Source organism: Enhydra lutris, unplaced genomic scaffold (genome assembly GCF_002288905.1).
Source record: "Enhydra lutris kenyoni isolate GAN:26980312 unplaced genomic scaffold, ASM228890v2 scaffoldscaffold38, whole genome shotgun sequence".
Taxonomy (NCBI): Eukaryota; Metazoa; Chordata; class Mammalia; order Carnivora; family Mustelidae; genus Enhydra; species Enhydra lutris.
This window is the reverse complement of record NW_019154122.1, coordinates 11,613,437-11,636,254: the sequence shown is the minus strand read 5'-3', so window position 1 is coordinate 11,636,254 and position 22,818 is coordinate 11,613,437. Positions and strand designations below refer to the sequence as shown.

The window sequence follows — 22,818 nt, the reverse complement described above, 5'->3', positions numbered from 1 at the left end:
CTCCGGGCTCACACTGAAGTCCAGACAATGGCCAGGGACAGGGGGTGGGGAAGAGATGGTGGGAGGGGGACATCTTGCCTAAGGCATATAGTGAGGGTTTTTAGGAACCTTCCGACCCTTCAGGCAAGGGGGCACCCAGGGGCCTGGCTGTGTTACTCATTTTATTAAGCTTTCATTGCCTTTTCTTCAGAGATGCCAAGGCTTCTTGGCGGGCTCCAGGAGCCAGGACTGATGGGTCTGGGCCGTGAGGCCTGAACTCTTGGGCGGCAGGAGGTAGGGGGAAGAGGGGGGAGGCAGGCAAAAGTGGGTCAGTCTGGTTATAACACCCCCTAGCAGTAGAACACAGAGGCTAAAATGATGGGGCTCTGACATTGGCCTGCAGAGGCCCAGACCACAGCCACCCCCAACCCGTGCACCCTGCCTCCTAGAGCCGCGGCTGGATCAGAGATGACATAGATAAGTCAAGTGACCAGTGCTGGGCACATGGCAGTGCTTGGTGGAATCAGAGCTCCCTGCCCAAGTCCCTCACACAGCTTCTGCCAGACCGTAAGCCCCTTGGCCTTCTGTTTCCTTTCACTGCTTGTTGAAGAGCTGGTTGGCAGATCTGGGCAGTCTGTTTGGGTCCATCTCCCTGGACATAGAATCCTGTTCCTGGCCCAGAGGCTGTCATTTCGTCCTTCCCCACCGCTGGAGGAAGAGGCGCTTGGAGGAGTAAGCCCTGGCCAGAGACCCAGGAGCCTGAGTCCATCCTCAGGACCAGGGGTATGGCAAGCCTGCAGAGAGGCAAGTGTGAGGCCCGGGCCAGGGAAATGCCAGTGGTTAGACCACCTCTTTGAAGAAGTCACTGGGGACTGGGGAAGGGACCAGGGTAGCAGGGTCTTTCAAAGGATCCTGGACCACCTGCAGCAGAATCACCCAGGGAGTTGGTATGACTACAAGTTCCTGGGCCTCACCCCACCCATCGCCCCCACCCCGTCCCCAGAGAGTCTGATTGACTGGACCTGGTGTCTGGCCTAGAAATCTGCATTTGAACAGGTGCACCTGGTGCCTGACCCATGTTAAAGTCTGAGGGTTAAGGTGGTGGAGAATAAGAGTTGGCTCTGGCCAACTTCCACCCTTGCTCATGAGCAGGGGCCAGATTTGGGGCTCTCCCCATCTCTGAAGCTCATCACGATCATACTAGCAGCTGTGACTCAGCGAGCAGGGTGTCACCATTGCCATTGTACAGATGAAGAAACTGAGACCCCAGGCCCCCAGAGGGAGGCAGAGGTTTGAACCCAGGTTTATCGGACTGCAAAGTCTGTGCTTAGTTCCCCACTGCCACCCCCCAGAATCAGGCCCTGGTGCTCTCAGTACCCCATAATCTTCTTAGTGATGGGGGGATGAGTTCTGTCCCCCCGAGCCCACTAGAGAGAACACAGAACGGGAGAGGGTTGCGGTGCTCTTGTAACCATCAATACTGGATTCCTCTGGTGCTGGCTGGGACGTTTCCCCGGGTGATATATTGACCAGAACAAAGCTTGTTTGCCGGATATATATTGAGCTGTTGGGCTTACGAGTCAGTGCCCAGTTTCCTCACCAGCTGTCAACCCGGGGAGACCAGCTGTCCTTCATGAGCCCCATCGCCGCAGCCCGCCCTGCTCTGGGAAATGAGAAGCTAGACAGGCTCACCGCAGAGCCCCTGCAACTCCCTCTCCCACCCCTCCTGACTCCTGGTAAATAAGCCCAGATTTTCTTTGTGGGAAGTGGCCATGTGCATCCCTTCGAACTTCCTGCCCTCTGCTGGCACATTTAGTTAATGAGGCTGGTGTTTCTTGGGGGGCAGGAGGTCTGAGGGGTGTAGGTGCAGGTGCTTGCTTCAGCAACAGCTGCAAAGTCAGGTTTCTCTCGAGCCCAGGGCAGGGAGGATAGGGGTGGGGGATTTCGGGTCCTCTTGCTAGAGAAGGGCTCAGACGTATCCTGAGAGCCACCTAGCTATGCCCCTCTGTCTATGGATTTGGAGGCCATTCCCTGGCTCTTTAACCATTTTCATTTGAGATGCTGGGTAAGACGTGGGGCTTTTTGAAAGAAGACTCCAGGAGACACCTAAGATCTAGCTGCTGAGTTGGGGCTCCCTGCATGACCCCCACTTTGCCTCTAGGGAAATTGTATTAGAAAGAAACAGAACCGATGTGATGTGGATGGATGAATGGATGGATGGATGGGTAGATTAGAGATAAGATAGACAGATGGATACATAGATAGATAGATAGATAGATAGATAGATATAGATATAGATAAAATAATTGGCTCAGGTAAGTATGGAGACTAAGAGGTCCCACGGTCTGCAATGGGCCACCTGAAGACCAGGAGAGCCAATGGTGTAAATTCCTGCCCGAAATCCAGCAGGCTTGAGACCCAGAAGAGCCAATGTTTTAGGCAGAGTTTGAGGGCTGGAAAAGACCAAAGCCCCAGCTCCAGCAGCCAACAGAAGAAGTGCCCTCTCACTCAGCCTTTTTATACTCTTCAGGTCTTCCACTGATTGGATGAAGCCCACATTAAGGAGGGTCTTTTGCTTTACTCAGTCTCCACAACCACACATTGGTCCGATGTCTGGGCGTCCCATGGCCCAGCCACAGAAAATTAACCACCAGTCCATGTTCCCTCTGAAGGGAAGACCAGGTTTCTGAGACTGGTAGGGACTTTCTTTAAGTCATGCCTTGAGCTGTCATGTACCGGAAACAGAATTGATGACAACTGAGTGATTTGGGGTCTTGTGGGGCCGGTGTAGGCTTGTTAAAGAGCTGTAGGTTTCCTCCATGGGTATTGACATCTCAGCTCTCAAGGAACTTAAGGGCTACCTGGAATGGAGAAAAGATCATGGGCTTCAGAATCCAAAGACCTAAGGTTCAAAGGAGAAAAAGATCATGGGTGTCAGAATCTGAAGATCTGAGGTTCAAACTCGAGTTTCACCCCTTATTTGCTGTGTGACCACAAGGGAGTCACTTAACCTCTCTGTTTACTGGCTGTCCTACGGGGACACTCGTAATGCCTCTCTTGTAGGGCTGATGTGAGTACCAGAGAGAGTGGATAGAGCACCTGCTCCTGGTAGACAAGCAGTGGATTATTAGACTATGATTATCTTCATGGGTGGCAGTTCCCGCATTGAGCACCTTGGGCTCTTGCCTTCCCCCTGTCTGTGTGATATGGCCCCAGTTTCACCACCTTGTCTCTAATACTTCTGCAGTCTCCTGGCCTGAGATGGAGTGCCCCAGTCTTGGAGAAAGGCTTTGGGATTCAGGATGGCTGGCACAGAGCTGGGGCCTCTGGCGGGGGTGGGGGAGGGTTGCAGATTCTCAAAAGATGGGGCATGAGGACTTAGGACATTGCTGCCCAGGAGGGACCTCCCTTCCCTCGTCCTCCCTTCTCTGCCTCAGATGAGCTGAATTCGCAAAAGGACCAGACCCAGAATCAGGAAGCAGAGAAGGACACAATGTCCCTGCTCCAGCGTCAGGGGAAAATGGAGCTGTTCAGCACAAACTATCTCATTTTGAACTTGCGCCCAAATTGCTCAGCCGAAGGGTAGGAGAATCAAAGACCCCAAGATGTTTCCAAGGACCAGTGCTGCTGCATGCACCAGGGATGCAAAACACCCTGAGACAGGAAGAAAAAGCTGATTAGCTCCTAATTGCCGTTAAATTATATATACATATACGTATTTTAAGTCAAATCTGCATGTCTAATGTGATCTTTTTTATTACATTTTAATAGTCTGGCTGGGATAAGGGAATGAAGAAGGAAGGTTTCTGTCCCCGTTACGGGGAGGAGGGAAGTTATAATCAGGGTTGCAGGCAGTCTCTGGCATGGGGTCTCATCCCTGGGAGTTGCTCTACAGGAGAGCAAGGAGGGGACTTGGGGTGTCTTTGAGGCAACACTGCCTCCCATCAAAGCCCCATTCTATCCAGGTGGGGGAGTCCATCTGGCTTGGGACTTGAAGAATGTTTCTTTCCCTAGACCTTAAAAATAGCTTTCCCATTTGGCTCTTTGGGTGCACATGCCTGGTTGTTCCCGGGAACTGCCAACCCCCCCTCCCCCGAATCTGACGATGGAGCAGACTGAGCACTCCAAGCCAAGAGTCCCTCTGCCACTGAAATAAGACCTTGGGTAAGTCCCTTCTCTTCAATGGGTCTCAGTTTCCCTAGCTGGAGGATGAAGGAGTTGGACTGGCTGTGCTCTGACATCCCTTCTGGGGCCAGGGAGCTATGATCTACTCCCTGTTCATTTTCAAGACCTTTCTGTTCATCTCAGGGGAGCAGGAAATTTCCATACTCACTCACTCATCAGGCACTGGCCAGTTCCTTCTGCTGTCTAACCAGGGTCTCTTCTGCTGCAACTCAGTCACCCCTCCTCATTTTCTCTCCTTGGTGGACAGAACCCTCTTCCCAGGCTGATTATAGTAATGCCTCAAAGAGTTGAAGGCTGTTACCAAAATCTCTTCCATATACACAGACACACACACACACACACATTCTATTTTTAAATAACAGTGATTCCTCACTCTGAAAGTAAGGCTGCACCTGATCACTGCAGAAAAATTGGAAATAGACAAGTATAAAAAAGAAAATAAAAATCACCCATAATCCTCCCAGACTGAGATAACCACTATAAATTTTTTTTTTAATGCGTCTACATGCAGAATTTTTTTTCTGTTATAAAATTAAGGTTATACTTCAAATGTGGCTTTGGGTTGCCCCACACTTGGCCCTTAAAACTGGGCCAGCTTCTTCCTCCCCAGGCCCCGAGGGTCTGCCATTCCTTGCAGGCAGCTGCCCCTCTCGCTTCTCCCAAGAGGAGGGAGAGCTTGTTCTGTGGATGTGTGCCCCCCTTGGCTCACGGGCTCCTGGGAGGCCCAGAGTTTAATTCTGGCCACCTCTGTGAGCGAGCGTGTGTGTGTGTGTGTGTGTGTGTGTGTGTGTGTGTGTGTGCGCGCGTGCGTGACAGAGAGTGTGGGAGAGAGAGGACATTAGTTACTGAGCAGAAGCACCCCCCAAGAGCCGACCCTAATGGAAGACCATAACGTCGCATTGGCAGTCAGCTCATGACGGGCACTGTGGAGCCGCCCTTAGCTCCTTTCCGTGGAGCAGCTGGAGCTTCTTGCTAAGCTAATCAATTCCCATCATTTGAGAAAGGAAAATAAGTGTGCAGTTTGCTGCCCGCCCTGTAGAAGGGCCCAGGGAGGTGGTTGCCCACTGAGGCATTGCTGTCAACCCCCCACCTGCCAGCTGGGCCTCCCCGGGCTTGGGGGGGGTTGTCTCTCAGATCTCGCCCCCCACCCCTTATTGGCCTATGGACTGAGACTTCTCAGCAATTTGTAGGGATGTCACACTGAGCAGGACCTGGATCTTCACCATCCCAGGACCAGATGGGTGAGACAGGGCCCCAAGAAGGGAAGGACATGCCCAGGGCCACACAGAAAGTTGGTGGCTGAGCCAGGTCTGAAGCCAGTGTGGCCGACCACCAATCTTGTGTCATTTCCTACATGACAGCTTTTCTTTTCAGGGGTGGACTGAGAAGGTGGGCATGGAGGGGGCAGGGGGCGCCATAGACAACTCATCGAGTCTAATTCTTGCTTGTCTGTTTCATCCCCCTCAAGATCCCTCCCCCCCCCCCCCCCCCCCCACAAGGAAGAAGTCACCACACTCTCAGCCATGTGTTTGTATTGTTGAGTGACTATCCTCTGTGCAGGGGGAGGTCCTATCTAATATCTAACTCAGATTCTCCAGAGATTTGGTTGCCTTCTTTCATTCAACAGTATCTACTAAGCACTGATCACTACCCCCCGCCCCCCAACCAAGTACTTTAGGCCACATGGAACCCAGCAGGGAACATAACAGCCAAGTCCCTGCTCTCTTGGAGTTCATGTCCACCCAGCTGTGGTGCTCTCACCGGGAGGCAGAATGGCTGTGTCCAATTTTCTGGTTATTTAAATCCAGCAAATGTTGTCTGCAGGGCATAGAGTCACACGTAGGGGACAGGGCTCCATTGCAATTATCCCAGTTGCTATGTCAGCAGTCATCTCCAAGCTTAGGGATGTATGATAACCAATGCATTATGCTCATGGACTCTGTGGGTCAGGACAGGGCACAGGAGAGGGTGGCTTAGCTCTCCTCTACGGTACCTGGGTCTTAGCTGGGAAGACTTGAAGGCTTGGGTTACTCCTTGACCGGAGGTGTTTTACCCATGTGTCCGGTGGTTGATGCTGTTAGAGGAGCTCCTACTTGTCGTCTCTCCTCCTGGGCTAGTCTGGGCTTCCTCCTAGTGTGGCAACTGGGTTCCAAGGACAATGTGTCCCAAGAGAGCCTGGGGGGAGCTGCCTTTCCCTTTGTCTCAGACATCTCAGAGCACCACTTCTGCTGTGGTCTCCACACCACCACCACCATCCCCACGGATTCAAGGGGAAGGAATGCAGACGCTACTTCCAGATGGGAGAAGTCTCAGTCATACCATGAGAAAACACATGAGATGAGAGAGATTGCTGTGGCCATCTGTGGCAGACGCAAAGGGCCATGCAGGTCTTGCAGGAGTTCACAGCTTTTGGGAAGAAGCAGAACATAAGAGAAAAGTAGCAGTCTTTTCCCAGGCCCTGTGGTCAGCCTGCCATATACATCATTCAAACACCTTTGTGAAGGGTATTGTTAGCCCCGTTTTGCAGATGGGAAACCCGAGGCTCAGGACAGCTACCCTGCCTGCCCTAAGTCATACAGCTGAGATCGGCACCCAGGTCTGTCTGCCTCCAAAGCCATAGTTCTTGACATTCTGCCTCTCCCTCCATGTCCGTAACTACTTTTTACCCCGCCCCCCCAGGTGTGGTGAGAAGCTTAGGCAGGCAGCTGGGGGCTTCAGATCTGGGAAGGCTTCTTATCAGAGGTGACACTTGAGCAAGACCTTGAAAGATGCCTTAGACTCGGACACCTGGGGAAGGGAGTGGCATTCCTGGTGCAGGCAGTGGGTTAGAGGATCCCCCAAATCACTCAAAGAATGAAGCTGTAACCCAGAATCCTAGCCTTGGACCACCACCACAACACATCAATATATTATAAACTGTACACCCCGAAAGCTGGGGACAGGGTGGGTAGACCCCAGAAAAAAGGCAAAAGTGACCCCAGTTCCTCCATCATACGCCATCAGAATCCTCCTTCCAAGGCTGGGAGTGGGGCCAAGGCTCCCACCTGCCCCCACCTCCAAAGGCCGACTTAGCTCTGCCTTTTGGAGGTAGGGAGAGTCTGAGCTCCCTCTGGTTCATACTCAGGAGTTTCTGCTAATACAAATTGGGCCCCGGAGCAGATAGCATCCCCTCGGCAGGCTTGCTTTAGGGCATAGCAAATGGAAAGTTTGATTATCTCATCATAGGAATCTTGCATATTACACGAGCTGTTCCCACCCCTTCTGGGCCTCTCTCCCTTTCAAGTCTTCTGCTTTGCCCTCCTCCTTTCCCACCTACCCTCGCCCCACTCTATTTCTCTCTCCCTTTGTTTCCTTATTCCCATCTCTGTCTGCCCACCCCCACCCAATTCCACTCTCCTCTCTGTCTCCTCTTTCCAACTGTCTCTCATCTCTCCCGTTTCCTGTCTCTCTGTCTCTGCTTCCCTCCTTCCCCTCACCCTCTCTTCCTCACTTTCTTTGGGCTGTCAGCAGCCCCCTCTCTTCCTGGACAGACCGTCTAATTGAAATGGAGCACTCTAGAGAATGTTAATAGGAAAGGCAGCATTAATTAGCCAGCTCTGGCATAATTAGCTTCCTCTTCTCAATGCCTGGCATCTAACTTGATAATGAGTCTCTCTCCGTCCAAACAGAGGACAGGAGGGACAAGGGGGACAGGCCATGCCCGGGGATGCTGGAAGGCCTCCTGCCTTCGGGCCACCCTGCTGGAGTCCTCAGGCTGCCCAGCCTGCCCTCTCCTGCCAGGCCCTCCTGCTGCTTGTGCCCAAGTCTTGGGGAGACAGATGCCTGGCCCCGGCTCATGCCCAAAGGTTTGACGTTGCTGGAGCTGCATGTTAAGTGGTCTGAGTCTGACAAACAGTGGCTGCAGCTGCAGCGTCCCAAAGAGGGGGTGGGGAGCCATGGAGAGTTCTTGAGGAGTGCCGTGACAGGCATCTAGCTCTGGCACAGCCCCATGGCAATAGCTGAGCACATGACGGCCCCCAGAGGGGAGCAAAGAAATCCGTTTATGTGACAGATAATGAATAATATACTGCACAGACTGCAGCGTGCTCCAACCCTTGACCTACCTTGCAATAGTGTGGGGCAGGGATGGCCACTTCTGTTTTATAGACAAGGACTCTGAGATTCGGAGAGATTTTCCACACTGCCAAGGTTCAAACGACCAGGACCCAAGTTCGGGTCCATCTGATTCCAAAGATCGTGTTCTTTCCCTTCTATCCTGATACTTCTGCAAGGTACCTCAGAGTTGCTGATTAAATAAAAGTGATTATAATGGAGTAACACTTCACATTGGCCTTGAGTTCTAAAATCAGAGCATGAAGCAAAAGCTGGGAAATCATGTGCAGTCAAAGTTCCCTTCGAAGAGCCCTTACATGGGAAGGGATGTCTCTTATGTTTGCAACTGGGTTGTGATTCTCCCTTTTCTGTGACCTCGAAAGTCAAGATCTAGGTGGGGGAGGTGATGGACAAATAACTTTTTTTTTTTTTTTTTTTTTTTTTTTTGCTTTCTGTGTTGTGTATGAGTGATGGGATTCAGTTGAGTTAAATGCCTGCTTGATGTAATTCCATCGTAGTATTTGTGGACAGGGTCAATCCCCAGGGCTGGGCAACTGCAGCCACGGGGTACCATCCTCTCCATCTCTCCAGCCTGCTGACCCTCTCCGTCTCCTGTAGGCTATGGACTCGGAGGATGACCCTTTGCTGCAGGATGTGTGGCTAGAGGAGGAGCAGGAAGAGGAGGAGGAAGCAACAGATGAGGCCTTGAGGAGGGGTCAGAAGCCAGGGCCGCAAGCTGGGGAAGCAGGGCAGTGTTGCTGGCGGCGTTGGACCTTGCCTTCCCGGCCCCCGGCCTCGGGCTTCTGGAGTACCCTGGGCTGGGCTTTCACAAACCCGTGCTGTGCGGGGCTGGTGCTCTTCCTGGGCTGCAGCATCCCCATGGCCCTGTCAGCCTTCATGTTCCTCTACTACCCGCCGCTGGACATTGACATCTCCTACAACGCCTTTGAGATCCGCAACCACGAGGCCTCCCAGCGCTTTGACGCCCTCGCGCTGGCGCTCAAGTCCCAGTTTGGGTCCTGGGGGCGCAACCGGCGCGACTTGGCCGACTTCACTTCTGAGACGCTCCAGCGCCTTATCTCAGAGCAGTTGCAGCAGCTGCATCTGGGAAACCGCTCCCGGCCGGCCCCCAGGCCCCGACGGGCAGTCCTTGCGGGTCCAAGGAGCCACAGCCCAGGCCTGTCCCGGGACACTTCTGCCGCCCAGAAGCCAGAAGCCAATCGGAGTGGGCGTCTTCGGCGCGAGGCCCCACCCCCGGCGGATCTGGCAGCCAACCAGAGTGAAGGCCCAATGAACCAGAGGCTGGAGAAGAATGGGCAGTGCAAACCCAGCGCCCCGCCCCCTGCTGTGGCTGCGGCCAATCAGAGCCGAGCCCGCCGAGGTGCCTCACGCTGGGACTACTCCCGCTCCTATGTGAGCGCCAACACCCAGACGCATGCGCACTGGCGCATCGAGCTCATTTTCCTGGCCCGCGGCGACGCAGAGCGAAACATTTTCACCAGTGAGCGGCTGGTCACAATCCACGAGATTGAGCGCAAGATCATGGACCACCCGGGCTTCCGGGAGTTCTGCTGGAAGCCCCATGAGGTCCTCAAAGACCTTCCACTAGGGTCCTACTCCTACTGCTCCCCACCCAGCTCGCTCATGACCTATTTCTTTCCCACTGAGAGAGGCGGCAAGATCTACTATGATGGCATGGGCCAGGACTTGGCTGACATCCGGGGTGAGCAGACCTGTGTGTGTCTGGGGGTGGGGCTGGGTGGGGAGGGGCTCGTAAGGGGGCAGGGCCTCCGTGAGGCTGGGGGTTGGGTTTTCCTGGGGTTGAGACAAGGTGCTTTAGAGGCGCATAGGAAACCTGGCCTTGAACTCACAGCTGAAGGAGGATGGGGTGGGACTTGGCCGTGGGGCGGAGTCAGGCTGGAGCTGCCTGCTGGGCGTGACCTGAAGGTGACAGGTTGAAGGGCTGGGAGCAGGGTTAGGTGAGAGATGGGATTCGAGGGAGGCAAAGAAGGAGGTTTGGACGCATACCTGGGTTGAGGGAAATTGAGAGTTAGAGAAAGCATGGACTGGGGTTGGGCATGAGGCTGGTTAGAGGGAAGCCTGGGAGTGGTGGTAGAGGACTGGGCATCTAACTAAGGGAAGAGACTGGGGTTGAAGGGAGACCAAGGTGGTGTTAGTTCCAGGTAATTTGGGGATGAGACTTGAAGAGGGTTAGAGAATGGTCAAGGGGCTTGGGGGCTTAAGTGTGCCTTTTAAGGGACACATGGACAGGGTTCTAGGGAGATGAAGGGGGACTGCAATGGGAAGGTGGAGTTCTAGGACTGCAAAGACTGAGCCTAGGTATCAGATGAAGTTCACATGCAAATAAAATGTGAATTTACTGGGGGCTGCCTGAGCAGATCTCGGGGGCTGCTGCTCGTGGTTAGTGAGTTCTTTAAACCCTCTCTCTGTCCCGTTAGGGACAGTTGGAGGCAGCCTAAGGGGGAGATTCCTACCTCCTTAGAGAGGAGTCAGATGGTGAGGAGGGCAGGGTGATGTTGATGGAGGGCTGGGGGGTGTTGATCCTCTGAGTTCCTTGGGCCCCTGCCCCTGCAGGCTCCCTAGAGCTGGCCATGACTCACCCCGAGTTCTACTGGTATGTGGACGAGGGCCTCTCCGCAGAAAACCTCAAGAGCTCCCTCCTGCGCAGCGAGATCCTGTTTGGAGCACCCCTGCCCAACTACTACTCGGTGGACGATCGCTGGGAGGAGCAGCGGGCCAAGTTTCAGAGCTTTGTGGTCACCTACGTGGCCATGCTGGCCAAGCAGTCTACTAGGTAGGAGGTCCAAATGCACCAGTGTGTATTTGCCCTTGTGTATACCAGGAAAGGGCTGTGTTCGGGCAAGAAACTATCTTCCCGGGCTTCTTTTTCCTAAACCCCAGATCACATGCTCTCAACCTTCTCCCTAGGAAGTCTCTCTTCCTGAATCAGGAGCAGAGCCAGGTGCATCCTCGCTGTCACTCTGACAGCTGATAAACCCTTTTCTTGATCAGTGCTAATGGGTACTGGACATGACAGCTTTGGCAGAGCCAGGGAGTCCCGAAGCTCTTGCCTCTGGAGGTGTGGAGTACTGCTTTTCTCCTGAGATGGTGCTAGAGGGCTTTCTGGAAAGACTCTTGACCAGGAAGTATTGGCCTCTCTGCGTCTACTATCCAGGGACATAGTTGGAGAGCTCTTCTTCTCTAGGCCACAGTTTCCCTACTTGTAAATGGGAATGGTAAGTCCTGATACTCTTCTGGAGGCATTAGGAGGAGATGAGCCAAGAGATGTGAAGGTGCTCTCAGGCAGTGAGTGCTTTGGTTGTCCGTCAGACATTGGGGTATGTGTCTACAAATACAACTAGGCCTGTCCTCACCCAGAAAGGGCATTAGCTATTCATCTGTCAGTCCTGATGGACAACTGGAATGCTTCTCAGTCCTTTGCCCTGACAGGCCAGCCCCATACACAGGAGGAAATATTCTGCCTGAAATACCCTTGTTCCTTCCATTACTCATCCATTAGTTTGCACAACTACATTGAACAATGACTGTGAAAATCAGCTAACATTCATGTGGCACAGAGCAGGTAAAAGACCCTTATACACATTTCATGTGGCACAGAGCAGGTAAAAGACCCTTATACACATCTCATTTAGTCTTCACACCAACCCAGCGAGGTAGGTGCCATTCTGATTATCTCCATTTTATAGTTGAGGAAATTGAGGCACAGCACAGTTAAGGAAGTTGTCCAAAATGATAAATGGTGGAATGACATGAAAATCCAGGCTTTCTGGGGTGCCTGGGTGGTTCAGTCAGTTAAACATCCGACTCTTGATTTCAGCTCAGATCATGATCTCAAGATCCTGAGATTAGCTCCGCACTGGGTGTGGATCCTGCTTAAGATTCTCTTCCTTCTGGGGTGCCTGGGTGGCTCAGTGGGTTAAAGCCTCTGCCTTTGGCTCAGGTCATGATCCCAGGGTCCTAGGATCGAGCCCCACACCAGGCTCTCTGCTCGCTGGGGAGCCTGCTTCCCTTCCACTCTCTCTGCCTGCCTCTCTTCCCTACTTGTGATCTCTCTCTGTCAAATAAATAAATAAAATCTTTAAAAAAAAAAAGATTCTCTGCATATGCTCTCTCTCAAAAACAAACAAACAAACAAAAAACAAAACAAAACAAAACCCAGGCTTTCTAATCTGGACTCCTTACCCTTTGTGCTTTTATGCCAGTTGCTGCACTAGGAACCTTCTCCCAGTCATGCTTCTTTGCCAAGGAAACCCCTGTTCATCCATTAAGATACAGCCTGGGCAGATCAAAAGCCCACCATGCCCTTCCTTCTCTCTACAGGAGGCAGGAAAGAGCATACACTGAGGTAGACATATCTGGGGTCACATAACAGCGACTTCGCTTAGCTGTGGCAGTCCCAGTGAGTTCTTTCACCTCTCTGAGCTACAGTTCCATCATGGCCCTTGACAGTCTGTATTTTAGTTGTTTAATTCCTTGTCTCTCAAAGGGCAGCCCTCGATCAGCAGTGTCAGCATCACCCGGGGGCTTGTTATAAATGCAGACTCTCCAGGCCTTTCCTTGACCTGCAGGATTCCCAGGTGACTTGTTTGCACATTAAAGTTTAAGGAAGTCTAGTTTCGTTACCTTTCAGTAGACTGGGAGTTTGTCGAGACTGGGATTGTTCCTGGCTCACTTCTACAGGCCTAGCCCTTTGCCAGGAACCCCTTAGTAGGGATTTATCTTGGGAATGAATGAGTGGATGGGTGGGTGGATGAATAAATGGGGGTGTTCCTGAGAAAGGTGCTTTGCTGGGTTGGGAAGCTGGGAGGGGCTGGCTGACGAGGATCTTTAGGGTTTCAGATACTGACAGTTCCTTCTGGGTAATATGTTCAGCTGCTGCGTCAAAACCTCCACCTGTGTAGAAAAGCCTCTTGCCCCCCTTCCCATCCCCTTAGAGCTTCATTAGGTTTGGTGACAAGCAGAGTCCCTGTAGACTTGACTTCAGTATCTTCTTGTAGAATAATCAGATCCTTTTATTATTCTATTATTGGTTACCCAAGAGATGGCAACATGTACCTTAACTTATTGTAGAATAGTACACATAATCTCTTTTACTACTTCCCTGATAATACTAGAATCTTAGAACATGTTCACTGCACTTATATCCCTTCAGCCTTTGCATTTTGTTGCATGCATTTTAATTCTATATACATTTAAGCCCCATAAGACACTGCACTATTACTTTACTGAGTCAGTACTCATTTATATTTACTCACATATTTACTTTCCCTGTTGCTCTTCATTACCTTCTACAACTTCATGTTTCCCTCTGGAATCTTTTTGCTTGTATCTGAAGAACTCTCTTTAGTAGGGTTTTTTCTTTGTTTGTTTGTTTGTGTTTTTTTGGTGCAGGTTTGCTGGTGATAAATTGTGTTGTTTGCCTAGAAAACATCTTTAATTTACTTTCATTTCTGAAGCATATTTCTGCTTATATAGAATTATAAACAGGTAGTTTTCTTTCAATGCTTTAAAGTTGTTAGTCCATTGTGTTCTGATTTCCATCATTTCTGTGGAAAAGTCAGCTGTAAATATTTTTGTTGCCCCTTTGAAAATTATCTTTTTTCTCTGGCTGCATTTAAGATTTCTTTTTGGCTTTGGTTTCAGCAAGACTGGGAAAACTATGATTTATGTTGGTGTAGTTTTCTTTGTATTTGTTCTGCTTGGGGTGCACAGAACTTCTTCAATCTGTAGGTTGATAACTGTCATTAGTTTTAAGAGTTTCCTGGGTATTCCCTATTCAAATATTGCTTTTACTTTTTAGGATTCCTTTTTAGGATTCTAATTACACAAATGTTAGATATTTTCACTGAGTTCCATGTGTTTTCAGTGCTCTTCCCGAGGTTTTAATTTTTTTTTCTATGTTCTGGTATATGTTACTTTCTGTGTTTAATTTCCTTCTATGTTTTAGATATTCCAGTTCACTGTTATACTCCAGTCTTCTGTTATATCTAATCTGCTAATTAATGTCTATTGAGATTTGAAGGTTAATTTACATTTTTCTGTGGAGAATTTCCATTTGATCCATTGTTATTGATCTAAATCTTTGGCAAAATTCTTCAGTTTTATTTACTTGTCTATATTATCCTTTCTCTCCTTAAACATATTAATTATCATTATTTTAAAGTCCTTATCCGTTGACTTTTGATATAGGGATAATTTGTGGATTTGTTTCTGTAATCTGTTCCTCACTTGGTTTTTGGTCATGTGGTCCTGTCTATGAGTATGCCTGGTAATTTTTCTAAAAGATTTTATTTATTTAATTGACACAGAGAGAGCTAGGGAGGGAACACAAGCAGGGGGAGTGGGAGAGGGAGAAGCAGGCTTCCCGATGAGCAGGGAGGCCAATGCAGGGCTTGATCCCAGGACCCTGGGATCATGACCTGAGCTGAAGGCAGATGCTTAACAAATGAGCCACCCAATGCCTGGTAATTTTTATTGAGTGATGAACATTGTGTATAAAAAACAAAGAAGTCCAGATGATATTTTTTTCATGCACAGAAAGTTTATCCTTCTCTCCACTAGGCACAGTTGTAACTGATCACCTTAAGTAGCCAACCATTTCACTGAGTCAAGGCTGTTTTGCAGCCCTGCAAAGTCTTAGTCTGCCTCTTGTTTGCTCTTGATTCTCTAGAATTTTCAACTGGGAGCCTGGTGTATTCTGCACAACTCTTTCCCCTGAAAGGTTACAAACTCTAATATTTGTTTCTCAAAACTACAAAAACAAAAACAAAACTCCATGTCACTTTTTCAGAGGCTTTCTGCTTAGACTTTTAGCCTAATGCTTCCTGCAGCTCCAGTACTCAGTACAAGTACTGAGAAAGAAACTGACATTTTACTCTGCTGGTCTACAGGTTTCTGCCCAAAACTCTGCTAATTCATCTGACTCCCAGACTTAATTTTTAGTCTTCTGCCTGTGTTCAGAATCAGCAGATGCCTCCAGGATGAAAACAGCCATAGAAGGACAATTTACCTTTCCTAAGTTCTCTTTCCAGAGTCTTTCTGGAGTTCCTTTCCTCATTATTCTCATATACTCTCTACTGTCCTCAGATTATTTTTTTTATCTGACTTTTTGTAGTTCTTGGCAAGAATACTGTCTTCCATGAGCTATTCCTTTATACCTGAGAGTAAAAATTTGGGCCTGTGTCTTTTTATAGCCAGCAACTAAGATAGGACCTAGAACTTCAAAGGCACTCTATAAATGCTATACAAATGAATGAATTAATTAATTAATTAATAACTAAAGAGTTGCTTGATCTTTCAGTGTTCTACTCTAATGAAAGATCCATTAACCTATTTAGTTCAACAAAGTAGATAATCCAAAGATCTTTTCTACTTGGCTTTTAAATGTTCCATTTGGTTTTTTAAACAGCTTTATTGAGATATAATTGACATACAACCCAGCTGCATATGCTTAAAATTTACAGCTTGATTAGTTTTGGTACATGAATACACCATAAAACCTTTACCATAATCAAGATGGTGAACATAACCACCTGCCCCAAAAGTTTCCTTCTGTACCCTGGCTAATGACTCCATCCTCCCCCTTCTTGTCTGTCCACCCCTACCTCAGGCACCACTTTCCATTTCCTATCACTGTATACTGATTTTCATTTTCTAGAATTTTATATTCTTGGAATGATACAGTATGCACTCATTAATTGACCTCTTTCAGCCTAATTATTTTAAGTTATATCCATGTTGTTACAGGTATCAATAGTTTGTTATTTTTAGATGCTGAGCAGTAATCCAGTGTGTGGAGATGCCACATATTTCTATACAGGTATCTAATTGTTGCAACATCATCTATTGAAAATATCATCCCTTCAACAAAGATCGCCTTTGCGCCTAGGACAAAAATCTATCATTCTTATATATGTGGGTTTATTTCTGGACTCTCTGTTCTGTTTCATCAATCTATTTCTTTATTTGCATATTTTAAAAAATACACACACACACACAGGGCTATTTCAACTTTAAAAAAATTCATTTCAAAAAGATACATAGGGATAGTAATGTTTTCTATTTCTTCTTGCATGAACTGTGGTAGTTTTGAGTCTTTCATGAAATTTGTCCATTTTATTTAAATTGTCAAATTTGTTGGTATAAAGTGGCTCATAATATTCCCTTATTATCTTTTAAATATCTATAGGAACTAGTGATGTCACCTCTTTCATGTGTATCTTTTCTCTTTTTTCATGATTAGTCTGGCTAGAGGTTTATCGATTTTACTATTCTTTTCAAAAAACTAGCTTTAGGGTTCTTTGATTTTTTTTCTATTGGTTTTGTTGTTTTTCATTAACTTTTCTGATCTTCATTATTTCCTTTCATCTGTCTATTTTACATGTAATTTTCTCTTGTTATACTTTTTGAAGTAGAAGCTGAGGTCATTAATTTGAAACCTTTCTTCTTTTCCAATATAGGCATTTATTGCTATAAAATTCCTTTTCAGTATTGTTTTAGCACATCCCATGAATTTTCATATGTTGTGTTTTTATTTTCATTCAATTCAAATAGTTTTTTTTAAAAAGATTTTATTTATTTGAGACAGAAAAAACGCAAGCAGGGGGGTGGGGCAGAGGGAGAGGGAAAACTAGAAGAAGACTTCCCACTGAGCAGAGAGCCCGATGCGGTCTTGATCCCAGGATCAAGGGATCATAACCTGAGTCCAAAGGCACTTAACCTACTGAGCCATACAGGTGCACCTCAAAATACTTTCTATTTTCCTTTCTGATCTCTCTCTCTCTCTCTCTCTCTCTCTCTCTCTCTTTTTTTTTTTTTGACACATGGATTACTTAAAAGTATGTTATTTAGTTTCCAAATATTTGGTGATTTTCCAGATATCATTTTGTAGCTGATTTTTAATTTAATTCTTTTGTGGTCAGAGAACATACTTTGTATGACTTCGGTCCTTTTAAATTTATTGGGTCTTGTTTTATGGTCCAGATTGTGGTCTGTCTTGTTAAATATTCCCTTGTGCCCTTAAGAAGAACACAGATTTTGCTATTGTTGGGTGAGGTGTTTAATAAATATCAATTAGGTCAAATTGGTTGATTGTGTTGTCTGGATTAATTGAACCCTTTATCATTTTGAAATTGTCTTCTTTATCCCTAGTAATATTCTTTGCTCTAAAATTTACTTCATTTGTTATTAACATAACTATTCCCACTTTCTTTTCACTTAACATGGCACATCTTTTTCTATCCTTTTGATTTTAACCTGTTTGTGTCTACATTTAAAGTGGGTTTCAGAGGAGCATGCAACTCTTAATCTCAGGGTCATGAGCTAGAGACCCACGTTGGGTGTAGAGATTACTTAAATAAAAAAAAATCTTCAAAAAATCATAAAATCATTTCTTGTAGCAGCTAGGTCTTGATTTTTTAAAGTTAGTGTGACTGTCTTTGCCTTTTACTTGGGGTATTTAGACCATTATAGCTAATGCAGTTGCTAATATGGTAAGACTTAAGTCTCTCTTATTTTATTCTACTTGTCATACATTCTTTGTTTCCCTTTTCCTCTCTTTTGCCTTCTTTTGGACTAATTCAGTATTTTTTATTATTGCATTTTATTTCCTTTGTTAGCCTTTTAGCTATAACTTTTTATTTATTTTGGTGCTTGCTTCAGTGCGTAGTGTATGCAACCTTAGATTATCACAGCATACCTTCAGATGATGTTACACATATTGTATATCATGTGAGAGCCTTACAGTGGTATACTACTATTTCTTTCCTCCTGGACTTTATGTTATTTTTGTCATGTGTTTTATTTTCATACATGTTATAAATACCACACTACATTATTATTTTTGCTTAAATGATCAATTATCTTATAAAGAGACTTAAATAAGTAATAGGAAAGTTTTACATATTTGTTCATGCCATTGCTATTTCCAGTTCTTTTCATTCCTTTGTGTAGATCCATGTTTCCATCTGTTATCCTTCCCTTTGTACCTGAAGGATTTCCTTTGACATCTCTTGTAGTCCAGATGTCCTGGACTTTTGTGTATTTGAAAAAGTCTTCATTTTGCCTTTGCTTTTGAAATACAGTTTTGCTGGGTATAAAATTCTGGGTCAGCTCTTTTCCTGATAGGTAAAATGTACTGTTCCATTGTCCTCTCATTTGCATGGTTTCTGATGAGAAGTCATCCTTAGTTTTGTTCTTCTGTATGTGTTGGGCCTTTCTCCTCAGGCTGCTTTTAAGACTTTCTTTTGATTACTGGTTTTGAGCAATTTGATTATGATGGGCATTGTTGTCATTTCATGGGGATTTTTTTTTTGTGGGGGGGGTCTCTTTTCTTTTCTTTTTTTTTTTTGTACTTGGAGTTAGTTGCTTGAGCTTCTTGAATCAGCAGGCTTATAGTTTCCATCAAGTTTGGGAAAGTTTCACTCTCCTTTGGGTGGATGAGATATATAACCCATTATGCTGCCTGGGAGCCCAGCAACTCTCAAGGTGATAAGTGGAGATAAGCACAGGATCCATTTTGCTTCTCATCTCTCAGGTATCATCATCCTGTGTTGTCTCGTGTCCAGAATCTCGTTTTATATATTTTCTTTCTTTGTTGTTGTTGTTGTTGTTGTTAATTTTAGGGGGAGGGTAAATCTAGATCTCATCTTATCACTCCGTCATGGCCAGAGGCAGATGTCCCTCCTGTTTGTATTTTAAAACTCAATGTCATCAGCTGGTTATGTTTTTGTTATTATTAAGAATAGCTTATATTCTCCACACATGGAATAGCTGTGTGGAAGCTGGTTTGAATTTAGGGTTTTGCAGTGAATATTGAGGATTGGAGATGACAAAGGATTCGACAGTGATTGATTATTGTCTGTGTCGAGCAGGGTCTCAACATTGGCCATACATTTGAGTCACCTGGGATTAAACACTGATGACTCGACCCCACCCCAGAAATTCGGGTTTAATTTGTCTAGTGTCCAGCCTGGACATCAGGATTTTTGGAAGCCCCCAGGTGATTCAACATAGAGCCAAAGTAAAGAGCTACTACAGAGGTGGATAGCTCCTGTTCCTCCAAGTGTCAACAGCCATCTGCAACCCACTTCTGTGTTTCCTCTCCACCCCTCCAGCAAAGTCCAGGTTCTGTACGGGGGGACGGACCTCTTTGATTATGAGGTGCGCAGGACCTTCAACAATGACATGCTCCTGGCCTTCATCAGCAGCAGCTGCATTGCGGCCCTCGTCTACATTCTCACCTCCTGCTCTGGTAGGCCTCCTCAGAAGGCCCAGCAGGAGCCAGCTCCCCTCCCCCTTCCCCGTGTGCTCCTGTCCCACTAAAGCCTGCCTTCTCCAGAATGCCACGTCTTGAATCCACTGTGTCAGAGCTGGTGGAGCGGGGTGCTCAGAGATCACCTTCCAACCCCAGGCAGGTGGACTGTAGTCCAGACTCAGCTCGGGCCATATCTGAGGACCCCTGCTCCCAGGACCCTGCATGCTTAACCTTGTACCCTTTGATCATTGTTTCCTTGCTAAAAATTTTGTTTTGGGGGTCTGGAATATCAGGCCCTCCTTTATGGATTATTCCATTGCATGTTTTATAGTCCCAGGTCAGCTGCCCTTTTGTCCCTTAGTTCACCTTAACACTACCTTCCCACATATCCTGGCTGCTTCTTACTGTGTATACAGTAGGTACTCTCTATTGCCCAAGCAAATGACAGGTTCATCATACCTTCAAAAATGGAAAAGACATCCTTTCATTCACATAACAAATACAAATTCGGCACTGACTATGTGTCGGGTGCCCTGAGGCACCAGAGATCCAGTGATGAACATCACAGACACATTTACTAGCCCCATGGAATCTCTAGTCTGCTGGGGTGACAGATGTGAAATATATAATAATTCCCTACCAGCAACTGAGGTCAGTTCTATGAAGGTGAGGGCCTGTGAACCGCCCACTCAGATGGCTCCCTCTGCCACTCTGGCCTCCTGCCTGGACCCTTCTCTCTGGGCATGAGAACTATTCAGGGCATACCCGGGCGGTGGAGGGCACTCTGCGGGGACACAGGGTATGAGGCAGGACCCAGTGGTATGCCCAAAGGGTGTGTGGTCTGTTTGACCCTCCCACTCTAACCCATGTACCTTTCACCCTGCCCAGTGTTCCTGTCCTTTTTCGGGATTGCCAGCATTGGCCTCAGCTGCCTGGTGGCACTCTTCCTGTACCACGTGGTCTTCGGCATCCAGTACCTGGGCATCCTCAATGGGGTGGCTGCCTTCGTGATAGTGGGCATCGGTGAGTTGCCTCTGTGGCATGGCAGGAAGGGTGGAAAGGAGGTGAAGATTTGGAATAAGGGCCCTCATTCTGGGGAAACATGGAGGGTGGGACTTGGATTCTGGGGAGGTGGGGGTTGCAAAGTCAGATGGGTCTTTCCAAACTCCAGGCTGAGAAGTAGGACTTCCTGGGAGCCTGACCTCCTGGGGGGCCACTCAGGATTGGTGCAGGCCCAGCGTGGGTCTGATTCTGGAGAGAGCAATGTGATCCTGAGCCCACCCCTGCTGGCCTGGGCCTCCCGCCCATAGGTGTGGACGATGTCTTTGTGTTCGTCAACACCTACCGCCAGGCCAGCCACCTGGAGGACCCACAGCTGCGGATGATCCACACCATCCAGACAGCCGGCAAGGCCACGTTCTTCACCTCCCTGACCACGGCCGCTGCCTACGCAGCTAATGTTTTTTCCCAGGTGAGAGATGGCCTTTGTTCCGGGCTCAGCCTCCCCTCTTATGCCCATAGACCCTGGGCTCGCTCCTCCCACTCACCCCTTCTCTTGCAGCCACACAGCCTTGGCCTCGAGGCTCCTGCCATGTCCCTAGACTCCATTCCTGCTCCTGGATGATTGCCAGAAATTAACAAATGGAGAAATTACAAAAATACAAATAGTATTTATTATTAATGCTCATTAACAGTAATCCAACCTCTGCCCTGAAGGGTATGTGGCAATTTGCAAAGCTCTTCCACATTTAGTTTTTAAGACATATGAGAAAGGTACAGTTACATCCCTTTTTTCCTAATACTGAAACTGAGGCCCAGAGAGATAACATGACTTCCTCAAGGTCACACAGCTGGTCAGTGGTGAGCCTGACCAAGTCCATGGACCCCCAATCCAGAGCTCTTCCCACCCAGCATCTTTACCCTACATTGTCATCCTTCTCATCGATGTCCCTCTCATTGGCCCCATGCTCCTTCAGGCCCCTGAGTTGGGCTCAGGAGAAGGATCTGAGTTACTGAATTTGGACCAGGTCCTTGGCGCTGACAGAACCGGAAAAGCAGTGAGCCCACCTGAGCCTTCAAAACATTTAAGGACCTGGGCCAAGTATCGCATCTAGAAACCACTAGATGCTTTGGGAGTATCCAGGCTTCGCTAGAGAACTGTGTCCCGAAAACAGGCAGAGCTGGGTTCTAGGTTCCCTTTGTGACTGACTGTGTGACCTTAGGACCTCCAGGCCTCACTCACCTCCTCTGTGGGTTATTCAGGGACTGAAACAAGGTGGTTGTCCAAGTTTTTCACAAGCAGCGAAGGCTTACATGCTGCTGGTTAGTCTTCCTCTGACCGCCACATCCCCGTGTGTGTCCCTGGGACACCCCATTGCTCCGCAGCCCCGGGAACACCTGTGAGTACTCTCTCCCTTTCCCTCACTCACTTGTGGCCTGCTCTAACAGGCTGTCTTCCTCCGAGCACCAGTCACTCGGGTAACGACCGTTAGCGAGCGCTTACTCCGTGCCGGACACCGCTGTGGGCAGCGAGGCGGAATGTGGACCTGAGCTTCCACCAGTCCCTTGCCTTACAAGGTCCTCCTGGCAGCCTCGGCCTCCTGACTCCCCCCGCCCCGCATTCTGGGAGTGGTCTGGGGTCCTGAGTGCTTTTGGCGGCAGCCATGCAGGCTCCCTGGATGCCGGACCCGAGCAGCCTCACAGCCCACCTGTACCTCTCCATTGCCAGATCCCAGCCGTCCATGACTTTGGCCTGTTCATGTCTCTCATCGTGTCCTGCTGCTGGTTGGCTGTGCTGTTCACCATGCCAGCTGCCCTGGGCATCTGGAGCCTTTACATGGCACCGCTGGAGAGCGCCTGCCAGGCCAGGTGAGCGGCCATAGCGCTGGAGGGGCCGTGCCCTCCTCCCACTGAATGTCCATAACAGGTCCTCCGGGAACCCCAGCACCCCCCCTTCTAAAAGCTTTCTGATCCTTTATGGAGCACCTTCTGTGTGCCCAGTTCTCTGCTGGGCACTCCTGCAGGTACGAGGAGGGAGAAGAGGATCCTGCCAGGTAGTTACCATTTGGGAACACCTACTCCATGCCAGGAAGTGGGCAAAGTGCTTTTATATAAGACCTTATTCCCCCCCAGGACCCTTGGAGCTAGGTTCCCTTGTTTCTCCCTGTTTACTGATGAGAAAGCAAGGGCTGGGGGAGGGTGGGTGACATTCTCAAGGTCGCCCATTCAGCAGGCAGCAGAGGCAAGATTTCAACCCAGTGGTCTGA

The 22,818-nt window shown here is 48.2% G+C and overlaps 1 protein-coding gene across 1 annotated transcript in view; it reads left to right on the top strand.

Annotated features, from left to right (window-relative positions):
- The first annotated feature begins 8,877 nt into the window (after nt 1–8,877).
- LOC111154801 (dispatched RND transporter family member 3) overlaps nt 8,878–22,818 on the top strand; it is a 28,997-nt gene continuing 15,056 nt past the window's right edge. The window contains exons 1-6 of the mRNA XM_022514719.1: nt 8,878–9,979; nt 10,852–11,071; nt 19,413–19,549; nt 20,441–20,575; nt 20,863–21,023; nt 22,281–22,420. Of these exons, the coding sequence (XP_022370427.1) occupies nt 8,878–9,979; nt 10,852–11,071; nt 19,413–19,549; nt 20,441–20,575; nt 20,863–21,023; nt 22,281–22,420 (1,895 nt within the window). The remainder of the gene's footprint in view (nt 9,980–10,851; nt 11,072–19,412; nt 19,550–20,440; nt 20,576–20,862; nt 21,024–22,280; nt 22,421–22,818) is intronic.